Source organism: Mus pahari, chromosome 19 (assembly GCF_900095145.1).
Source record: "Mus pahari chromosome 19, PAHARI_EIJ_v1.1, whole genome shotgun sequence".
NCBI lineage: Eukaryota > Metazoa > Chordata > Mammalia > Rodentia > Muridae > Mus > Mus pahari.
Genome location: NC_034608.1, coordinates 32,188,358 through 32,207,844, shown reverse-complemented (window position 1 = coordinate 32,207,844; position 19,487 = coordinate 32,188,358). Strand labels below are relative to the sequence as shown.

General features: G+C 45.3%; 2 protein-coding genes across 3 annotated transcripts in view; both read right to left on the bottom strand.

Moving 5' to 3' along the window:
• Positions 1 to 4,324, bottom strand: part of Cdc16 (cell division cycle 16) — a 24,301-nt gene extending 19,977 nt beyond the window's left edge. Inside the window, exons 1-5 of the mRNA XM_029532085.1 lie at positions 4,160 to 4,324; positions 2,997 to 3,051; positions 2,812 to 2,909; positions 1,498 to 1,536; positions 908 to 1,048 (exon numbers count right to left, since the gene is read on the bottom strand). Of these exons, the coding sequence (XP_029387945.1) occupies positions 908 to 1,048; positions 1,498 to 1,536; positions 2,812 to 2,909; positions 2,997 to 3,051; positions 4,160 to 4,207 (381 nt within the window). The 5' untranslated portion in view covers positions 4,208 to 4,324. The remainder of the gene's footprint in view (positions 1 to 907; positions 1,049 to 1,497; positions 1,537 to 2,811; positions 2,910 to 2,996; positions 3,052 to 4,159) is intronic.
• A 13,377-nt stretch (positions 4,325 to 17,701) lies between these two features.
• The window catches only part of Cfap97d2 (CFAP97 domain containing 2), a 26,450-nt gene continuing 24,664 nt past the window's right edge, over positions 17,702 to 19,487 (bottom strand). The window contains exon 4 of one of the 2 annotated variants that reach the window (XM_021219933.1): positions 17,702 to 18,120. In XM_021219933.1, coding sequence (XP_021075592.1) covers positions 18,114 to 18,120 — 7 coding nt within the window. In that variant the 3' untranslated portion in view covers positions 17,702 to 18,113. The remainder of the gene's footprint in view (positions 18,121 to 19,487) is intronic. The other variant, XM_029532264.1, reaches the window with a different exon arrangement.

The following is a 19,487-nucleotide window of genomic DNA, read 5'->3' as shown; positions in this document are numbered from 1 at the left end:
AGTTCGAGGCCAGCCTGGTCTACAAAGTGAGTTCCAGGACAGTCAGGGCTATACAGAGAAACCCTATCTCAAAAAAAAAAAAAAAAAAAAAAAAAGAAACACATTAACTGAAGTTAATGGTGGTCCAAAAATAATCCCAAGATAGTAAATATATGCATTTCCTAGTAGAAAATTAGTGTATTTCTAAGTACATAATTGATAGAGAGTAAGGATGAGAGATACCCAGATGCATAAAATTCCTGTATTTTTTAGAATGAACAGGAGAGGAACCAGATTCCAGCTCCTTCCTAACCATGTTATGGAGGAGAGAGGTAAACTTGTAGGTTACAAGAAGTAACTTGGGCTCTCTTTTCTCTCTGGTGATAAAACCGCCCTAAAGTTGCTAGACATGGAACTGGCATCGTACACTCTAAATGGGTGAACTCTATCTGTGTGGTGTAAGCTGTATCTCAATAAACTGCTAGAAATAGCCAGCCAAGTTAATAATCTGAGCATGTGACTATGTTAAACTGTTTCAATTTCGTAGAATTATAAATAATACAAACTCAAACATAGCTAATGATATTATTATGTGCTATCAAGAAAATAAAAAATTCTTTCCTGTAAACAGCTGAAGCTAATTAAGATTACTCTTCATATGTCCAAACCCCCAAGAGGAGAGAAAGATGTTCTCCCCACTGTGTGCAGCTCTAGCCTTCTGTGAGGTCCCAGCTCATTCTATTCAGAGGACATCCATATCGTTACAGCTTCACACTGACGATCAGTCACAAGTGTCTGAGAGTCGTTGGTTACTTGGAACAAGCAGATAACCATAATTTTTTATACACATGTATAAGGGTTTATTTTTTGCCATGCAACGTGGGCATTTCCCACTGCTGTTGCTGAAACATGCTAACGTATCACTCACGGAGGACTGTGACATCTCCCAGTCACTGGAAGGGTCTCTCGAGCCACTGTCATCCTTCATGTATTTCTCAAAGAGCCTTCTGTTAATTGGTTCCTCCATGTCAAGGATGTCCAGAGCCTGCTGGTGCTCCTTTGCAGCGTACTATGAAGAAAATACAAGGTCCACTTGTCACCCAGGCCTTCTAGATTTTCTTAAAATACTGATTGATTGATTATGTGAGCGCACTGTCGCTGTCTTCAGACACACCAGAGGGTGCATCAGGTCCCATCACAGATGGTTGTGAGCCATCATGGGGTTGCTAGGGCTCGAACTTAGGACCTCAAGTTAAGAGCAGTCAGTGCTCTTAACTGTAGAGCCATCTTTCCAGCTCAGTCTTCTAGATTTTTTAATGGCAATAAATACTATATCCATTATTTAAATGCCTAAAGAACAAATTAAGAATGAATATTTCATAGAAAGTATTACTAAAAAGGACATTCTTTACGAAATGCTACACTAAGTCACCATGTTTCCGTTTCCAGAACAACAGCCGCCACGCACTGTCCACAGTCGCATTCCCACCAGATAAAACAGAGACCAAGCACACTTACGTGGCATCTAGCTGCAAGGTATCGGCAAGCTTCATACAGCTAGAAAAGGAAGAAGTGAGAAAGTCAAACACATCACATGGTAACATGTTTGTGTAATGTATAAAATCAGACACATCTACTTTAAAAGGAAACTTAAGCATGAAGAGTTTTAGACTTTCTCCTTTACAGCTAAAAAAAAAAAAAGCCCCAGTCTTTTTAGCAAACATCAAAAACGTGTTAAAGACACCAAAGATCCAAGAGAAGTCATGTGCCTGCAATCCCAACCACACAAGAGGCTGGGACAGGAGAATTGCCCTGAGCCCAAGAATTGGAAACCAGCCTAAGAAAAACAGTGACCGCTGATCCCAAAGCCAGCCAACTGGTATGTCAGGCCAGTGAGGAGCTAACGGGACCGCTGATCCCAAAGCCAGCCAACTGGGCTGTCAGGCCAGTGAGGAGCTAACGGGACCGCTGATCCCAAAGCCAGCCAACTGTGCTGTCAGGCCAGTGAGGAGCTAACGGGACTGGCCCCAGACTGAGGGTCAGAGTCTGGTCAGAGACCCAAATGATAGCAGGACAAACTCCCACAGGTGGTTCAGGACACACACACACACACACACACACACACACAGAGAGAGAGAGAGAGAGAGAGAAAGAGAGAGAGAGAGAGAGAGAAACTATATAAAGAAGTATAATATTAAAAAGCAAAAATTTCAAGCAAACAAAAGCAAAACCACTAATATGAGAACGTAGAGATCAGACAGGTAGGCAAGAGAGGTGGGAAATGAAAGACTGGGACTTGGAGTGAGAGCCTTGCTCTGAAGAGATGGTTCGGCAGTTAATAGTGCCTGCTGCTCTTCCAAAGAACACAAGTCTGTTCCCATTACCCATATGGAGCACTTCACAGTGCCTGGAACGTCAGTTCCAAGGAATACAACGCTGCCTTCTGATTTCTGGAGGTACCCACACTCATGTGGCACCCACACAAACACATAAATAAAAATTAAGAAAAAACATCTCTTAGCCAGGTGTGGTGGGACACACCTTTGATCCCAGCAGGAAGTAGAGGTAGGCGGATATATGTGAGTTTGAGCCAGCCTGATCTACCAACTGAATTCCAGGATAGCCAGGGCTGCTACATAGAGAAACCTTGTCTCAATAGTCCCCCTCCCTTCCCCCCAAAACCCAAACCAACTGATAAAACATTTTTTCACATAAAAATAAAAAATTGGAGTTCTTTTAAATGTTAAGTCAATAACAGCACACGCACAACATGAGGCCCCAGTGACGTTTCCCACAGCAGGAAACTGAAGTTCACACAGCTTCCATACTTACTTTGTCCAGCTTTCGTGACCGGAGCGCATGGGCTGCTCTGTGGTACTGTGCTGTGAGGTAAAGGCACTGAGCCAACCAATAAACATCCTGGGGTTCCTCTGAGGGGCAAAATTACACAAGTGGTCAGAGGCGCATGGGGAGCTTTCTAGAGAGTAATTAGGGGAAATAAATTGCATGTCACTCACCATGAGAGAGTGAAGCTACCTTGTCTGCCCAAAACAGAGCACTTTGATACTGTTGCTGCATACAAAAAGCAAACACAGGGTGACTGCCGTTGCCCCCACAGTCGACTAATATAAACCCACACACCAAATCCACAACTCACTACAACACGTTCTTAGATGTAGCACGGGGGCCATCAATCACCTGTATTTTACAGCTCAGCTAGTGTGAGTTTTAGGTCGTTACTGTGAGAACGTCATATATACAATTCAAGCTAGCAGTTTAACTCATACACTACCAACAATGTATCAGCTAGTATCTAAAACAGTGGATAAGCGACTGAGATGCAGTCCTCTAGAACTTCTGGTACTGACATTTATGTGATAACACTTCCCACAAGCTCAACGAATCCAAAGTAGCATCTAGTAGATCTACATATTTCACAATTAAACCCATAACACATTAACAGTCACTGGTCATGGGCAATGTCGCCCCCTGTAGCCAACTCTGACAACACTTAGTCTGACAGCGGAAAGACACTCAGGAATCTGTCCTGGTGAGTGCTGATGCCTGGCTCTTACTGCCTCGGCCTCAGTTCCTCAGGATATAGTCGGAGTTGCCGAATGAGTGGTCAGGAGAAGACTTTATGGACCCGAAGATCTGCTCTGAACAGATGCCCCCAGAGTGGAAAAAGAGGCCCACATTGTCCTCTCTACATCTCAGTGCCAAAGAAAATAATCACAAAACCGACTGCCCGTTAGCACGCAGCCTTCCAGCGAAGTGCAAACCTCTGGCTCAATCGCGTAGCATCTACTCCGTTTCCCATTTATCCCGGGAGCAAGCATTTTAGCAAAAAACCAAATGACATGACAATGACGTGAACCCCAGAGACACCCCTTCCCCGCTGACCACTCGAGGACAGCGCGGAGGCTGAAGATCCGGCACGGGGTATTGTTTCCAGTCCTAACCGGGCACAGCCAGCTTGGCTTCCCAAGTATTGCGTCCAGTAAGAACCACAACTAAATCCTCGCAAACGTCCTCCGGCCCGGCCGGATCCCGAGGCCCCAGTGCAGCCGGCCCAGCCCAGCCCAGCCCCGCAGTCCACGCACGATCGGAGCCACCGGGGGCGCGCTCCCCGCCGGGCCCCACCGCCCCGAAGCCCAGCGTCCGGCCACCCGCCGCGCACCTGGTCCAGGTACTGCCGGACGCGTTTGCGCAGCGGCTCCAGGTTCATGGCCGCGCGGCCAGGGCAGGCACCCGACGCCCTCTCGAGCCTCCGCGCGCCCCCGGGTGTCGAGGGACCCGAGCCCGCCGACCACCGCCCGGACCAGAACCCGCGCGCCACACGGCACTTCCGCTCCGACAGGCCCTACCCCGGAAGTCCTGTGCAAAAGCGTCCCCCCCCCCCGTCGGGTGTGTGCCCACTCGAATGGTTCCGTGGCGATCTTGGGCTCCAGCGCCTGTTCCTAACCGGTTCGCCTTTGTCCGGGAGGCCGTTAAGGGGATCTAGCGGAACTCCGTGCCTGCGGGGAGGGCAAGAGACGCTTCTACAGCTACCCTTCTCCCCACCGGATATTTTTGAGACCGAATTTTTCTCTCTACAGTCCTGGGTGGCCCAGAGTTATCACTGGGTACCAGACTGGCCTCTTACTCACACACACACCTCCTTGGGTGCTGGAAATACAGAGGTCCATCACCACACAGGGCATTTTGTTCTTAAAATTCCATTCTGTGCACCTGTGTAGCCTTTTGACAGTGTAGAGAATGGCACCACTCAAATATTCTGCTCCCACCCCTATGANTGTAGAGAATGGCACCACTCAAATATTCTGCTCCCACCCCTATGAGCAGTTGGCAAATGTATACACATGTGTGACAGGGTGATATTTTAAGGATCTACACACACACACACACACACACACACACACACACTCACACACACACACACACACACTTCCTGTCTTCTCCATTTGTAGGTAGTGATCCAACCGTACTCATTGACTTGAAGCAGGTATGTGGTAAGGTACAGTTGACCGTACTTACGGCTGTTTATGAACAGAATCATTTTATAAAGGAAATTTGTGCTGTCACCACAGATGGTAAACATCAAAGACAGATTTAATCTTTAAGTCAGACGTTATTCAGAGAGCTAGTTATCTGAGACAATAGTGGATTAACATTCTAACAGCCCGTCTTTTTTTAATCCCATCTCCAGCCAAGAAAGCCTTATAAAGAGCAAACAAAGGCAGTTATTCCGAAGTTTAATATTGCCTCTGGTCAAGGGTCGGCCTTCCTCCTGAGATTATACTGGTGTGTGTCTCCATATGTCTCCTGCACTTCTTCTTCCTGTTATCTCTCTGTGCAGCTGGGTTTGTGGTCCCCCAGGCTGCCGAGACCTTCATTCTTCCTGTAGAGACACTTGGGAAAAACAAACCATCAGCGGTGTGTATGCCTTGAGCTATTTGCAGTATGTATTGCAGGTTCCTTTACAACAGCACAAGTGTATGCTTACAGAATGTTAAGGTGCCCCATCTGCCTCTCCTGTCGGCAATGTATTTTCCTGAATTGTCTGAGTTTCCCATGATCGCTCTGTAAAGCCAACACCACTATGGCGTTCCTCTTTTCCTTTGTCTTCCCAGATGTAGTGACTACAACATATCTCACCTAGCATATCCTTCTCTGCGTCCTTTCTGTACTGTGTGTGTGTAATTACAAATATATCTCCTTTTCTACAAGAAAGGTGAAAGGTACAATATTTCATTCTGAGATGTGCTTTGCTCACAAGGATACTTTAAACACTTTTCCTCATTGGAAGCCACCTTGTTCTTTGCAATGTTTTATAGCATTCTCCAGTCTGTGGCGGTAGGTCCCATGTGACAGAGGAGAGCTACAAATGTGGCCCAAGGGAACAGTATAAACATTCTTAAAACATCATGAGATTCGTATGTGGTTTGTTTTGTGTGTAAACTCAACTGTGCAGTTCTCCAGGGTGAACTTTGTGGCCTGAATGTTTCTTGTTACATCCATCAGAGTAGGTTGGGCTATGATGCAATCCCTTTATCCCTTGCCTGAGGGGCTGCGATACTCAAGGACTGGACCACTGCTCACTCAGATATTTGGCACAGCAATACTCAAGTTCATTTGGGAAGGAGTATCAGGATGTGATTTTGAACCAGCAGAGAAAAGCAGAGGCCCTTCCTGATGTGAGCATGCCTCTACATCTAACCTGCTAAAGACTGAACGGGAGAAACTCAGCCCCTTCCCCACGTGGGTGCGCCTCTGCATCCAACCTGCTAAAGACTGAACGGGAGAAACTCAGTCTCTGCCTGGCCACTGGCCACAGGATGTCAGTGTCTCCTTGCTGTGGGCCCAGCCTATGCTCGGGCTGCAACTTATTATCGCTAGTTTTTGCACTAATCACATTTCTTCTTACCTTGACTAGATACCTGGTAAGAAGCAACGTAAGGAGGAAATGGTATACTTTAGCTTATACTTTGAGGGGACATTGCCATGGCAGGGAAGGCATGGTAGGGTGTGAGGGAACCTGTCACTTTATGTCTGCAGCCGGGAAACAGGGATAAATGACTGCCAGTGCTCAGTTCTAGTACTTCCTTACTGATTCAGTCCGAGATGCCAGCATATAGTATGGATGAGTCTTCCCTCTTCAGTTAAGTCTTTCTAGGAATATCTTCCCAGACATATGAGCAGATCTGTGTCTATGGTGAGTCTAAGTTCAGACCAGTTGACATCAAGATTAACTGCCATGGTTCTCCTGGGTCTCTAGGGCCTTGCAGCATCCATCACTGTGTGAACCAATTTCTATCTTCTATTAAGTCTCACTTCTTACCTCTCTTCTCCCCAACCTCCTCCCTCTTCTTTCACTGGAAAGTCTAAATCCATACAGTCACCACTTTCTCCAGGAAGAAGATGAGCTCCCCAAGCTGGCAATATAACTTCTCCTTTCCTTTCAGTGGTAATGGCGAGAACAAGGGGATAGAAACTGGTCAGGCTGTTTTAGGGCAGGGACTTCAAAAACCATCAGTTACATTCTGGTCCTTGCTTCTGTTTTGGCCACAGGCCAGAAATGCCAAAACTGTTTGGGCATTACCCTAGTTTGCTTTTCTGATGCTGTGATAAACACCATGACCAAAACAATCTGATGAGATGTCTCAGTTAGGGCTTCCATTGCTGTGATAGAACATCACGACCAAAAGCCACATAGTGAGAGAAGGGCTTCTTGCATTTTATGCGTCCTGATCACCGTCCCTCACGAAGGGAGGCAGGGCGAGAACTGATATCACGGCCATGGAAGGGTGCCGCTTGCTGGCTCGCTCATCCTGCTTTCTTGCAGGATCCAGGACCACCCGCCCAGTGCTAGCACAGGCCTCCATGAGATGAGTCCTCTCACATCAATCATAAATCAAGAAAATGTTCCTCCCCCAGGCTTGCGAACAGGTTAATCTGATTTTGGCATTTCCTTCTTCCTGAGTGACCACAAATTGTGTCAGGTTGTGAGCTGAAGTTTAACTATGTCAGGAGCTCTATGTTGTTGTTAGTTTTTTGTTCATTTGTGTTTAAGATTTATATATTTTTATTTTACATATATGGGTGCTTTTGACTTCATATATGTTTGTGCACCATATGTGTGCAGTAGTCACAGAGACCAGAAGGATATTGGATCCTCTGAAACTAATTACAAATGGTTGTTAACCACCAAGTGAAATGGTTTTCTCCCTAATCTGAGACCCTTTAATCCAGTTCCTCATGTTGTGGTGACCCCCAGCCATGTCCGAGCTGCCACTTATTTGATATAAGTAACCAATAAGATTACAAAGATATATAAGCCGGGCAGTGGTGGCACACACCTTTGATCCCAGCATTTAGGAGGCAGAGACAAGCAGATTTCTGAGTTCAAGGTCAGTCTGGTCCACAGAATAAGTTCCAGGGCAGCCAGGGCTACACAGAAAAACCGTGTCTCGAAAAAAACAAAAACAAAATAAAAACAAACAAACAAACAAACAAACAAAAACCCCAAAGATATCTAATATTTTCTGTCTGCCAGAGTTGTTTTCTTATTTTATTTTTATGTACATGGATGTTTGACTTTCTCACATGTCTGTGCCAACATGTGCATGCAGTGCCTACAGAGTCCAGTAGAGGGCACCAAATCCCTTGGAACTAGAGTTAAAGATGGTTGCCAGCCACCTTGTGAGCGCTGAGGTTGCAGTCGGTCTCTAAAAGAACAATTTCATGCTCTCAACTGTGGTGCCACCTCTCCAGCTCCCAATAATTTTTTAAAAGCCTTATTTTTTTTAAAGGCCTAAATAGTGAATTTAGCTTGAAATATAATACCTTAGTAAGAGAATCATGTTGACATTTCCTAGGTATGCTTGAAGTTCATACTTGAGTGTTTTATTCTGTGCACCCAGACCTTCCAGTTGTCCTCACTTATTAAAAGCTTTATGGCAAACACCAGTCAAGTGAAATCATATCTTGGAAGAACTTACTTAGTTTATCTTTTCCTTTCCTGATCTCCATAATGGCCAGCAATTCATTGAGACCATTGTAACATTTGACTAGATTAGCTACAACTAAACTTCTGAATGTTTCATTATAAAATCTCTAGTTACCTTGGCTGTCCTGGAACTCACTATATAGACCAGGCTGGCCTCAGACTCACCTGCTTCTGCTGGGATTAAAAGTGTCTGTCTCCACACTTGGCCCCATTTCAAAAGTCTTAAGGTTCTTCAAATAGTAGCAGCACCCACACAAGACTGCCATCCCAGTTCCTTTCCAAGTTCCATTCTGTTAGGCATTCCTGCCATCCTGGAGGTGGGGGGGGCACCAGCCTAGTCTGCAAACCTTTGAATGAGGGAGCTGCCCTCAGCTCAACTTCATGTTCTCCTGGGACACTGTTGACAGCAGACCACGCGTTCCTGACTATAGTAAAATCTCTACCAATAGGTTTCGGAATATTCTGTCCCTCCTTTGATGTGAGCCCTGGGTTAAGGCTTCCTGGACTTAACCCGATGTCACACACAGGGCAGAGAGGACATTATAGCTAACAACACAGGAATGTCAGCCCGAGCCTTGTGTATTAGCAGGCAGCTTCTTCTCCATGCTTCTTAGGGACAATGACCTGGTGAGGTGACTGCGGCTGTCTGTACAGGAGAAATTCTGCAGGGCTACGGGAGCCCTGGGAGTTTGCCAATCTCTTCATTCTCCTGCCATTCTGATACTGCATGCCAATGGAACTGCAGCAGTGCCTAAGCAAGCCACGCTGTCTAGATATGCCATCTATCATACACAGTGCCTTCCTTGCTGCAAAAGGCTCCTTTTATGCTATCTGTAGGCCATGAAGATTGCTACCTACATACATGCTCTCATAAAACATTGTGAAGACAGACTGGTTGGCGATCCCTATCTCAGTGCAAAAGCAAACAGAAATACATTTTTGTTAGTTTTGTTTGGTCTTCCTTTTTGTTTATTTATCTTGTTATCTGTGTGAACAAATCAAAGCAAATGAACAGAGTGACACCATAGCCTAGCCAAGCAGATGTGTGCTTTGTTATCAGTTTGGCGTCCATGGTCTTGATTCTGAAGCCAAGTTCAGGAAAGCACTTTGTGACATAAGGTGTTCTTACCCATCCTTTCTCCTGCAGGTTTTAGTCTTACACTCCGCTCCTCTCCAGGGGTGGTGACAGGAGAGCCACAACATCCACAGCCATGCAGAATAAAAAACATGCAAGCTTTTCAGAGGGCTGGCTTATGGGCCATGTGACATAGATATGAAAGTGTGTGTGTGTGTGTGTGTGTGTGTGTGTGTTAGTAAGAGAGGGACAATAGAAATGAAAAACTGAAAGGTTATTTGCGTCTGTCAAAGGAGGGAGTGACCAAACACCAGTGCATCCCGAGGACAGAAGGGAACCGGATTTGGCTGGGACAGAGTGAGGTCAAGTTCTTAGGACCACGTTGACAGTTCCCTGCAGTGGTGAGTCAATGCAGGAAACAAATGATTGACTCTGGGAAATTATGATGTTTAGAGCACCCGATGCTTTATGCCAAGAGATTATAGATGGATAGAAACCAGTGCTAACGGTGGTAAGAAATAAATATATGGCCGCGTGGTGTCGCACACCTTTAATTCCAGCACTTGGGAGGCAGAGGCAGGCGAATTTCTGAGTTTGATGCCAGACTGGACTACAGAGTGAGTTCCAGGACAGTCAGGGCTACACAGAGGAACCTTGTCTTGAAAAACCAAAAAAAAAAAAAAATTACATGAATAAATGTATGGGAACAATGAACCATACAGACCCTCCCACAGACACTATATGCACACAGATCACACACACAGCAAAGAGCTTCCACAGACACTATACACACACAGATCGCACACAGCAGAGAGCCTCCCACAGACATTATACACACACTGATCACACACAGCAGAGACCTTCTAATAGACACTATGCACACACTGATCACACACAGCAGAGACCTTCCAATAGACATACACACACATGTCACACACAGCAGAGACCCTCCACAGATACTATACATACACAGATCACACACAGCAGAGACCCCCCCACAGACACTACACACACACTGAACATACACAGCAGAGAGCCTCCTATAGACACTATACACACACTGATTCTCCCCAGATATGGTACTAACAAACTACAGACTACACCTCATAAATACTGTGCCACACTCATAGATTACACACCACATGTATACTCCCTCACAGACACCACACACACTATATAGATGATTCCCCATCGATACCACAGCACACATAAGGGTCATGCACACCACCAAGACTCCCATACACATATACCACACCACACATACCACAGAGATCCCCCCCCAGGTAGAGTATTACCCTGTGGTTATAGATACCCCTCCACAGACACCACATGCTGATCACACACACCATACCACAAAGACAACCCCCAGATACCACACTACACTACACTCTGATCACAACGACACCCTCTGGATGCCACACAACACTTGCTGATCACACACATTCAAAGATAACCCCTTACTGACACCACTCAATACTATTCCCACACAAAGCTACCCTCTATAGACACTAAACCACATACATTGGTCATCCATGAAGATAGCCCCTGCTCCCATGCTGATGGCAAACATAACATATATGCCCCCACAGACACCAAGCCACCCACACAGGCTGATCTCACACACCACAAAGACCTTCACACAGAGATCCATGACATACATCACACCACACACGTGTATCACAGGGATGCCCCTCCACAGATATGGTGTGACCCCCTGATTGATTAAGCCTCTCACAAATATCCCTCCCTCCACAGATATGGTACAACCCATTGATAACACACATGGTAAATATATGCCACACAGATACAGTACTAGCCACTGATCATATACAGCACAAAGAGACACACACAGAGATACTACACTGTACATACTAATTTTACACATCACTTACAAGAGAGACCTCCACATACACAGAGACTGTACTACTACTGATTACACACACACACACACACACACACACACACAAAACAACCCTTACATACAAACAACCATACTATGAGCACACACATCACTCAGCACATAGACACTACCAAAATACCATACCACACATTGGTCACACACACCATACACCACAAAACCAAAAACAGTTACATGCAAATATAGTACTAGTTATTGATCGTTTGTTTATACACACACACACACACACACACACACACACACACACACACACACAGAGACATTCCTTGGATACTGTCTTAGTCAGTGTTTCTATTCCTGCACAAACATCATGACCAAGAAGCAGTTGGGGAGGAAAGGGTTTATTTGGCTTATTGCTGTTGATCACCAAAGGATGCAGGACTGGAACTCAAGCAGGTCAGAAAGCAGGAGCTGATGCAGAGGCCATGGAGGGATGTTCTTTACTGGCTTGCCTCCCTGCCCTGGCTTGCTCAGCCTGCTCTCTCTCTCTCTTTTTTTTTTTTTTAAAGATTTTTTTTTTTTATTATGTGTAAGTACACTGTAGCTGTCTTCATATACTCCAGAAGAGGGCGTCAGATCTTGTTAAGGATGGTTGTGAGCCACCATGTGGTTGCTGGGATTTGAACTCAGGACCTTTGGAAGAGCAGTCAGTGCTCCTAACCGCTGAACCATCTCTCCAGCCCCCTCAGCCTGCTCTCTTATAGAATCTACGATTACCAGCCCAGAGATGGTCCCACCCACAAGGGGCCTCTCCCCCTTGATCACTAATTGAGAAAATGCCCCACAGCTGGATCTCATGGAGGCATTTCCCCAACTAAAACTCCTTTCTCTGTGATAACTCCAGCTGTGTCAAGTTGACACAAAACTATCCAGTACAGATACCAACACTGTATACACTGATCATACAAACCCATATGCTATCCAGACACCTCTCCCAGATATCACACTACACACACTAATAACACACACAGCATTAACATTTCATGGATTACATTTCATAACATTAACATAGATACTATGCCATGCACATTGATCATACACATCACAGATACACCCCCAGATACTATACTTTATATGCATATGCATGCCCATATCCTAAAGAGACACTGCCACAGACACTATACTATACAAAGTGATTATACATGTCACAGACTATAATGGACAGTTCTATGTCAACTTGACACAAGCTAGAGTCACTGGTAAGTAGTGAACGTCAATTAAGAAAACACCTCCATAAGATGGGGTTATAGGCAGGGCATTTTCTTAATTAGTGATTGATGGGGGAGTGCTCAGCCTATTGTGGGTGAGAACATCCCTGGTCTTGGGCTCTATAAGAAATCAGACTAAGTAAGGTGTAAGGAGTAAGCCAGTAAGCAGCAGTCCTTCATGTCCTCTGGATCAGCTCCTGTCTCCAGGTTCCTGCCCTGTCTGTATTTCTGTTCTGACTTCCTTCAGAAATGAACAGTTATGTGGAAGTGTAAGCTAAATAAACCCTTTCCTCCCCAACTTGCTTTTGGTCATGGTGTTTCATCATAGCAACAGTAACCCTAAGACAAGTTGGTATCAGGAGTGGGGTTTTGTTTTGACTGAGTTGAGTGTGTTGTTTAGGGGAGGATTATGGGCTTTGGAAATTTGGGTAGAAAAGGCACGAGTATTAAAAGCCCAGTGAGCTGTTCTGTGGGAGCTTGGAAGATGAGGCTCTTGAGAGCAGTGCAGATGATGGAGGCCTGGCTTGGCAAGCTTCAGAGGGGAGTTTAAAGGTTCTGTTGGGGCCATTTTGTTATTTTGAATTAAGATTTTGTGGTTCTGGTTAGCCAGGGCTGAAGAATCCTCTGTGATTAACAAGGTCCCAGAACTACTGATATGAAACCTTGACTTAGCTGTGATACACGATCTTGGTTAGCTGGAGGTGAGAAATTAGGGGTGATTAAGAACCAGCACTGGCCGGGCGGTGGTGGCACATGCCTTTAATCCCAGCACTTGGGAGGCAGAGGCAGGCGGATTTCTGAGTTTGAGGCCAGCCTGGTCTACAGAGTGAGCTCCAGGACAGCCAGAGCTACACAGAAAAACCCTGTCTCTGGAAAAACAACAACAACAACACCCAGCACTGATGAGGTGAAATCTTCTGGAATGTTCCCTGAGAGTCAGCACAGGAGCCGTGTTCCAGACATGACCAAGTTTGAACCTTGTGCTGTCAGCTGAACTTGGCAGTGTTAAGAGTCCCCCAGGTAGTCCTGGTTTTGAAGATGTGAAGGGGCATGGAGAAGAGCTGAGGGTTGGCACTCTGTGACAGGTTTGGAATCCCTGAGGAGAGGCCAGGAGAGGCTGTTGGTAAAAGTGCAGTCTGGTTGCAGAGGAAGACCCCAGCATTTTTGAGATTCCGGTACCATGGGATGACCACCAAGAACAGCAGCAGCAATGGAGTGGAGCCAGCCTGAGCCTAGAAGACAAGCTGTGTGTGCTGCGGATGGCAGGGCTGAAGAGGTGACCTTGTGACCCCTTGGAGGAGCCCAGAAGTCTGTGAGTGAACCCCAGACGTTGGGCGTTGCGTTAATGCACCACTGGGATTTTGTTTTGCTTTGATCTGATTGTGACTGCACACTATCTTACCTTGTGAAGGAAGAAAGTATCTAACTTAATTTTGATTTTTTTTACACGAGTCTATAGTTGACGTGACACAAGCTAGGATCTTCTGAGAGGAGGGAACCTCAGTTGAGAAAATGCCACTGTAAGATCCGACTGTAGGCAAGCCTGTAGGACATTTTCTTAATTAGTGACTGATGGGGCACTGTCCAGACCATTGTGGGTGGTGCCATCCCTGGGCAGGTGGCCTTGGGTTCTATAACAAATCAGGTTGAGCAAGCCATGATGAGCAAGCCAGTAAGCAGCACCCTCCATGGCCTCTGCATCAGCTCCTGCCTCCAGGTTCCTTCCCTGCTTGAGTTCCTGTCCTGACTGCCTTAGATGATGAACAGTGGATTGTAGGTAGCTTTTGGCTATGATGTTCATCCCTTTACTAATGTAGCAACCTTAGTAAAGGTGTAGCAACCTTTACTACGACACAAACCGTACCTCCAAATCCATGCATGCCCCACACAGAGACACCACACTCTTTACACTTACTACACATGCCACAAAACACACTTCACTGCCGTCACCCTCTCACAGCTATAGGGTCTCCAGGTCTGGAAGGCAGCGATGGGTACGTTGGCAGTTGTGGTGGCAGAAGTTGCGGTTGCTGGGACAAAAGTATCTTACTTTTGGTAACATTTACCTTTCCTAACTCTTTGCTACCCTAAGGCCAAACATTGCTGGTTTCTAGTAATTAACTCCTGCTGTGTTTTAGTAAGCACTAAAAATTTAACTCTCTATGCTTAAATAACCACTGGGGAAAGTTAACTCTTTCTTACTGTTCTGTGCTCAAATAAACGCTAAATTCTGATAAATTAACACAGGCTGTTTAGTGTGGGGAGAGGTGGGACTGAGTGAAAGGATTTATTGCTATTCTCCTTTCTCTGGGGAATCATCCAGAAGCCTCCTCTGGCTAGGGAACTCATTAACTCTTTCTGAACCAGAGAGAAAAGAAAGGAACAGAAAGAAGTTGCTTACACAGAACACACACACACACACACACACACACACACATACACACACACACACACACATACTGGGTGAAGTGAAAAATGGCTGCATCCATACATTTGGATGGATGGATGGATGGATGGATGGATGGATAGGGCAGAGCCCCCCAAGTCACCACTTCATTTCTTCTCTCTGGCCTTTTTATGCCTTCTTAGACAAAAGTTCTTTATAAAATTACCTCATAGATAAGATGTTACACAGAAGGGGAGGTACAGAAGGCTGTTGATAGTAAGTTCGAAGCAGTGTTTCATTCTATAAGCTCATGCCAGTTTCACCTGGCCTCACTCTATCATAGTACACACCTTTGGCTTCATCCTTGGATTTGACCTAGAATGAATGGTTTTCCTTGATCAAAAATTTGTCCCAAGCCTATTTCTCTTTTTAGTGTAGTTGTGAAAGCTCATTGAGTTCATTATTATGTGGCCTTTACTTAATATTCTATTCTTGATTCTAACTTTATTACATCTTTCTAGTAAAACAACTAATAGCATCTTTAAATCTTTCTTTCTAAAATTATTTTGATCAAATCAGTAATTTTATAAAATCATTAATTCAGCTAAACAAGATTAATTCATGAAAGTTCATCTTGATGTTGATCTGCAGAAAGTCTGTTCAGTAGGGTGAGCCCAGGAGTCACTAGAATATGTAATAGTGACGGAGAAGGCATACCGGCTGCATGAAGCAATCCTGGGATCAAGTCTTTAGGGACCTTGTCTCTCAGAGCTCATCAATCAGACTATGCAAAATGGTGGGACACCTCCAGGAAAGTCACCTGCTAGCGTTAGACCTCCGAGCAGGAAAAGGGTCAGTACAGACAAGGCTACAGGGCCCTGGAGATAATCACCAGTGACAGTGACCAGGTCTGCAGGCCACCTGTGTGACAGGGAGTTCTGCTCTTGACTCTACAGAGAACGTACATTGTGCCAGGGGTTAAATTTAAAGAGTCTTACAAAATAATAGCCCACGGGCAGTGGTGGCATATGCCTTTGATCCCAGCACTAAGTAGGCAGAAGCAGGCAGATCTCTGAGTTCGAGTCCAGCCTGGTCTACAGAACGAGTTCTAGGACAGCCAGAGCCACACAGGGAAACCCTGTCTTGGAAAAACAAACACAATAATAGCCCAGATCTAATGCTGCAAGGACTCCCGACTCAGCAAGTGATGAGCCGGGTGATTGGATGCAGTCTTTCCATCCTTTAAATGTCTTATTCTTTGACCACTGCATAGATTGTCTATAATATATTTGAGGTGTTTTATAGCCCCCCACTATCCTCTCTCACCCCTCTCCTACTGAAGCCCTTCTTCTTAGCAAGTCTTTTTCCTACTTTTATCATTTTGTAAAGATTTATTTCATTGTAATTTTATGTATATGAATGTATGAACCACATGCATACAGTGCCCATGGAAGCCAGAAGGAGGCGTTTGGTTCCCTGGAACTGGAGATGCAGAGGGCTGTGAGATCCCACGTGGGTGCTAGAAACAGGACCTGGGTCCTCTGGAAAAATAGACTGTGCTCCTAACCACTGAGTCATCTCTGCAGCCCCCTTTCATATACGTGTGTGTGTGTGTGTGTGTGTGTGTGTGTGTGTGTGCCTGGGTCCTCTGGAAAAAAATAGACTGTGCTCCTAACCACTGAACCATCTCTCCAGCCCTATTTCATCTGTGTGTTTGTGTGTGTGTACACGTGTGTGCAAGTGTGTTGGCCACTTTGTTGAATTAGAGTTAGATGCATGAACATACATGGAAGTTATTCACTGAAGCTACACCAGTGGAGAATATGAAACTCCCCTTCCCCAGTAGCCATAAACTGCCAATAGTCCTTTAGGGAGCCACAGTGAGTCCTCGCGTGCAGCCAGAAGACGTCTTTCTGCTGCACACCTCCGGCTCTTGCATTATTTTCACCCTTCTATGGTGTACTGAAGGGATCTTTGCAGTCTGGGGAGATAGCATTCAGCTTACTACTGACCTCCAAGTATACATTCACTGGTTTGAGCATAAAGAAATGAAATTAGCTTGCGTGCACATGTATATCCGAGCATGTATACACATGCACACAAACACACGCATACAAACACACATACACACATACAAACACATATATAAACAAACACATACAAGCACACACACATAAACACACACATACAAGCACACACACATATGAACATACAGAATACGTACACACACACACACACACACACACACACACACACTCACAACAGGATAACTGGGCTCCTCTGAAATGGCTGCTCCCTGCTTACATAGAGCATGCTTCTTCCTCACTTCCTTGGCCCCAGAAGCCCCACAGGCCTTTGCTGGATGAACAGATGGAGGTGTGCAAGAGGTTTTTTTAGTTACATCTGAGGCAGATAGGCTAGCAGCTCATTGTTATATAATAATTTAAATGTGACCTTACCTGGAAACAGGGGCTCTCAGACACTCCTTAGCCGCTCTGCGAGCCTCACTGGGTCCTTCCCTTTGGGTCATGTATTCTGATCTGGGTTAAAGATCTCAATTTGATTTATTTACATATTTGGTAAACTGAGAGTCACAGAGGGTTTTTTGTTTTTGTTTTTGTTTTTATTTTTAAGAGAATTACATACAATCACCCAAACTCATGGTAACTCAGAAAAGTATTAACAGCTAGAAAAGAAAGTCCAGTGTTACTCGGCATATTTTGTTTTTGGTTATCAGTCCAAGAAACACAATAAATAGCTGTGCAGTGTCATCTGGTGAAGATTGTGACCGGGCAGCTCTGGAGTGCTGCATCACAGTGCCCATGACGGTCCCCGGAGGCCATGAAGCCAGCTCAACCTCAGAGGCTAGGCCACCAGCCCCAAGACCTGCACACCCCACCCCTGCCCCCACCCCACCTCAAGGAGACACAGGAAGGCCTCGTCGGAGCATCTGGGCCCTGGTCTCCCAGTGGTTGGGTTCTGACCCTCACCCCTTCGGCTTCAGGCTGTGCATCCAGATGAGGCTGTGGCCTTCCCTCTCAGCTCCTGTGGGACAAGAACAGTCACATTCCTTAGGCAAGAGCAGGGAAACAGGCCAGTTCTCCAGAACGCATGGAAGATGGAGCACCTCCCTTGAATTTTTGTTTTTATTTTTAGAATATACTACATAATCTCTTTTGTTGTCATGTGAGGTTTTGTTCGTTTGAGACAAAGTCTCACATAGCCCAGACTGGTCTTGGACTTCCTACATAGTTGAGTTTAACTTTGAATCCCAGATCTTACTGCCCTCTCTCTCCCAGTGTTTGGCACCATGCTGTCTCATATCTTTATTTTATAGTGCTTGGGCTGAAGTGCAGTAACACTATATTAGAAAAGCTACCTCGTAAAGTGAATACTTTTGTGGTTTAGAGATATTAATAGATATATATAGCTATAACTACAACATAATTTGAGAACATTATAATCACCAACACTTCACAAACCATAAGCCTTAACTATTTCCCACCAAGTCTCCTATCCTAGTTTCCGAGAACCAGAGTTTGCCTGTCTGGGCATCTCCTACATGTGACCTTCTGCATCTGGTTCTTTCACTGATGTCTCTAAGCTTCATCCATGAGGTAGCAATGCAAGACCTCATGTTTTTATGGCAGAATAATATCCCATTGACAGATATGCCTCTTTTATGTCTGCTCATTGATCAGTGTGCACACTAGTGTTCAAATGCTGTCCAGATACAGGTTTTATGTGTGTGTGTGTTCCTGGTTCTCTCCCCTACTTGGGCTTGTGCTTGCTATCTAATTTTTTTTAGAGGAATCAGCAATGTTTTCAGAGTAAACACATCACCATAGCGCCTCCCAGTTTCTCCACACACCTCACACGCATCTGCAAGCATCATCTGCGGTTCCAGTCGGCTCAGTGAGTATCAAGTGTGAAGTCTCTTACTGGTACTGACTCCCACTTCACCAGCAATGCTGGATGGGTCTTTTTTATGTGCTCATTGGTCATTTGTGTATCTTCCTTGGGCGTACATGTTGTCAAATGATCAAACAGTTTCTGCTATTTAGGTTCTATTGTTGGGACTGCATCTCTTCTTACACTGCATCAGCAGACTGACCATTGGTTTCAAGGTATCACCTGAACTCCAGATTTGTGGCTCATATGATAAAGTATGTGGTGATGAAGCTCAGAAACTAAAACTCTTTTTTTTTTTTCTTCAGGGTCAGGAACTTTATAGACTATTGGCAAATGCTGCTCACTTAACCCTACATGGGTGCATGTGGGTGCAGGAAATAAGGTCCACCTGTCTTTACTGATGCTGGGGATACTGATGCTGGGGATACTGATGCTGGGGATACTGATGCTGGGGATACTGATGCTGGGGATACTGATGCTGGGGATACTGATGCTGGGGA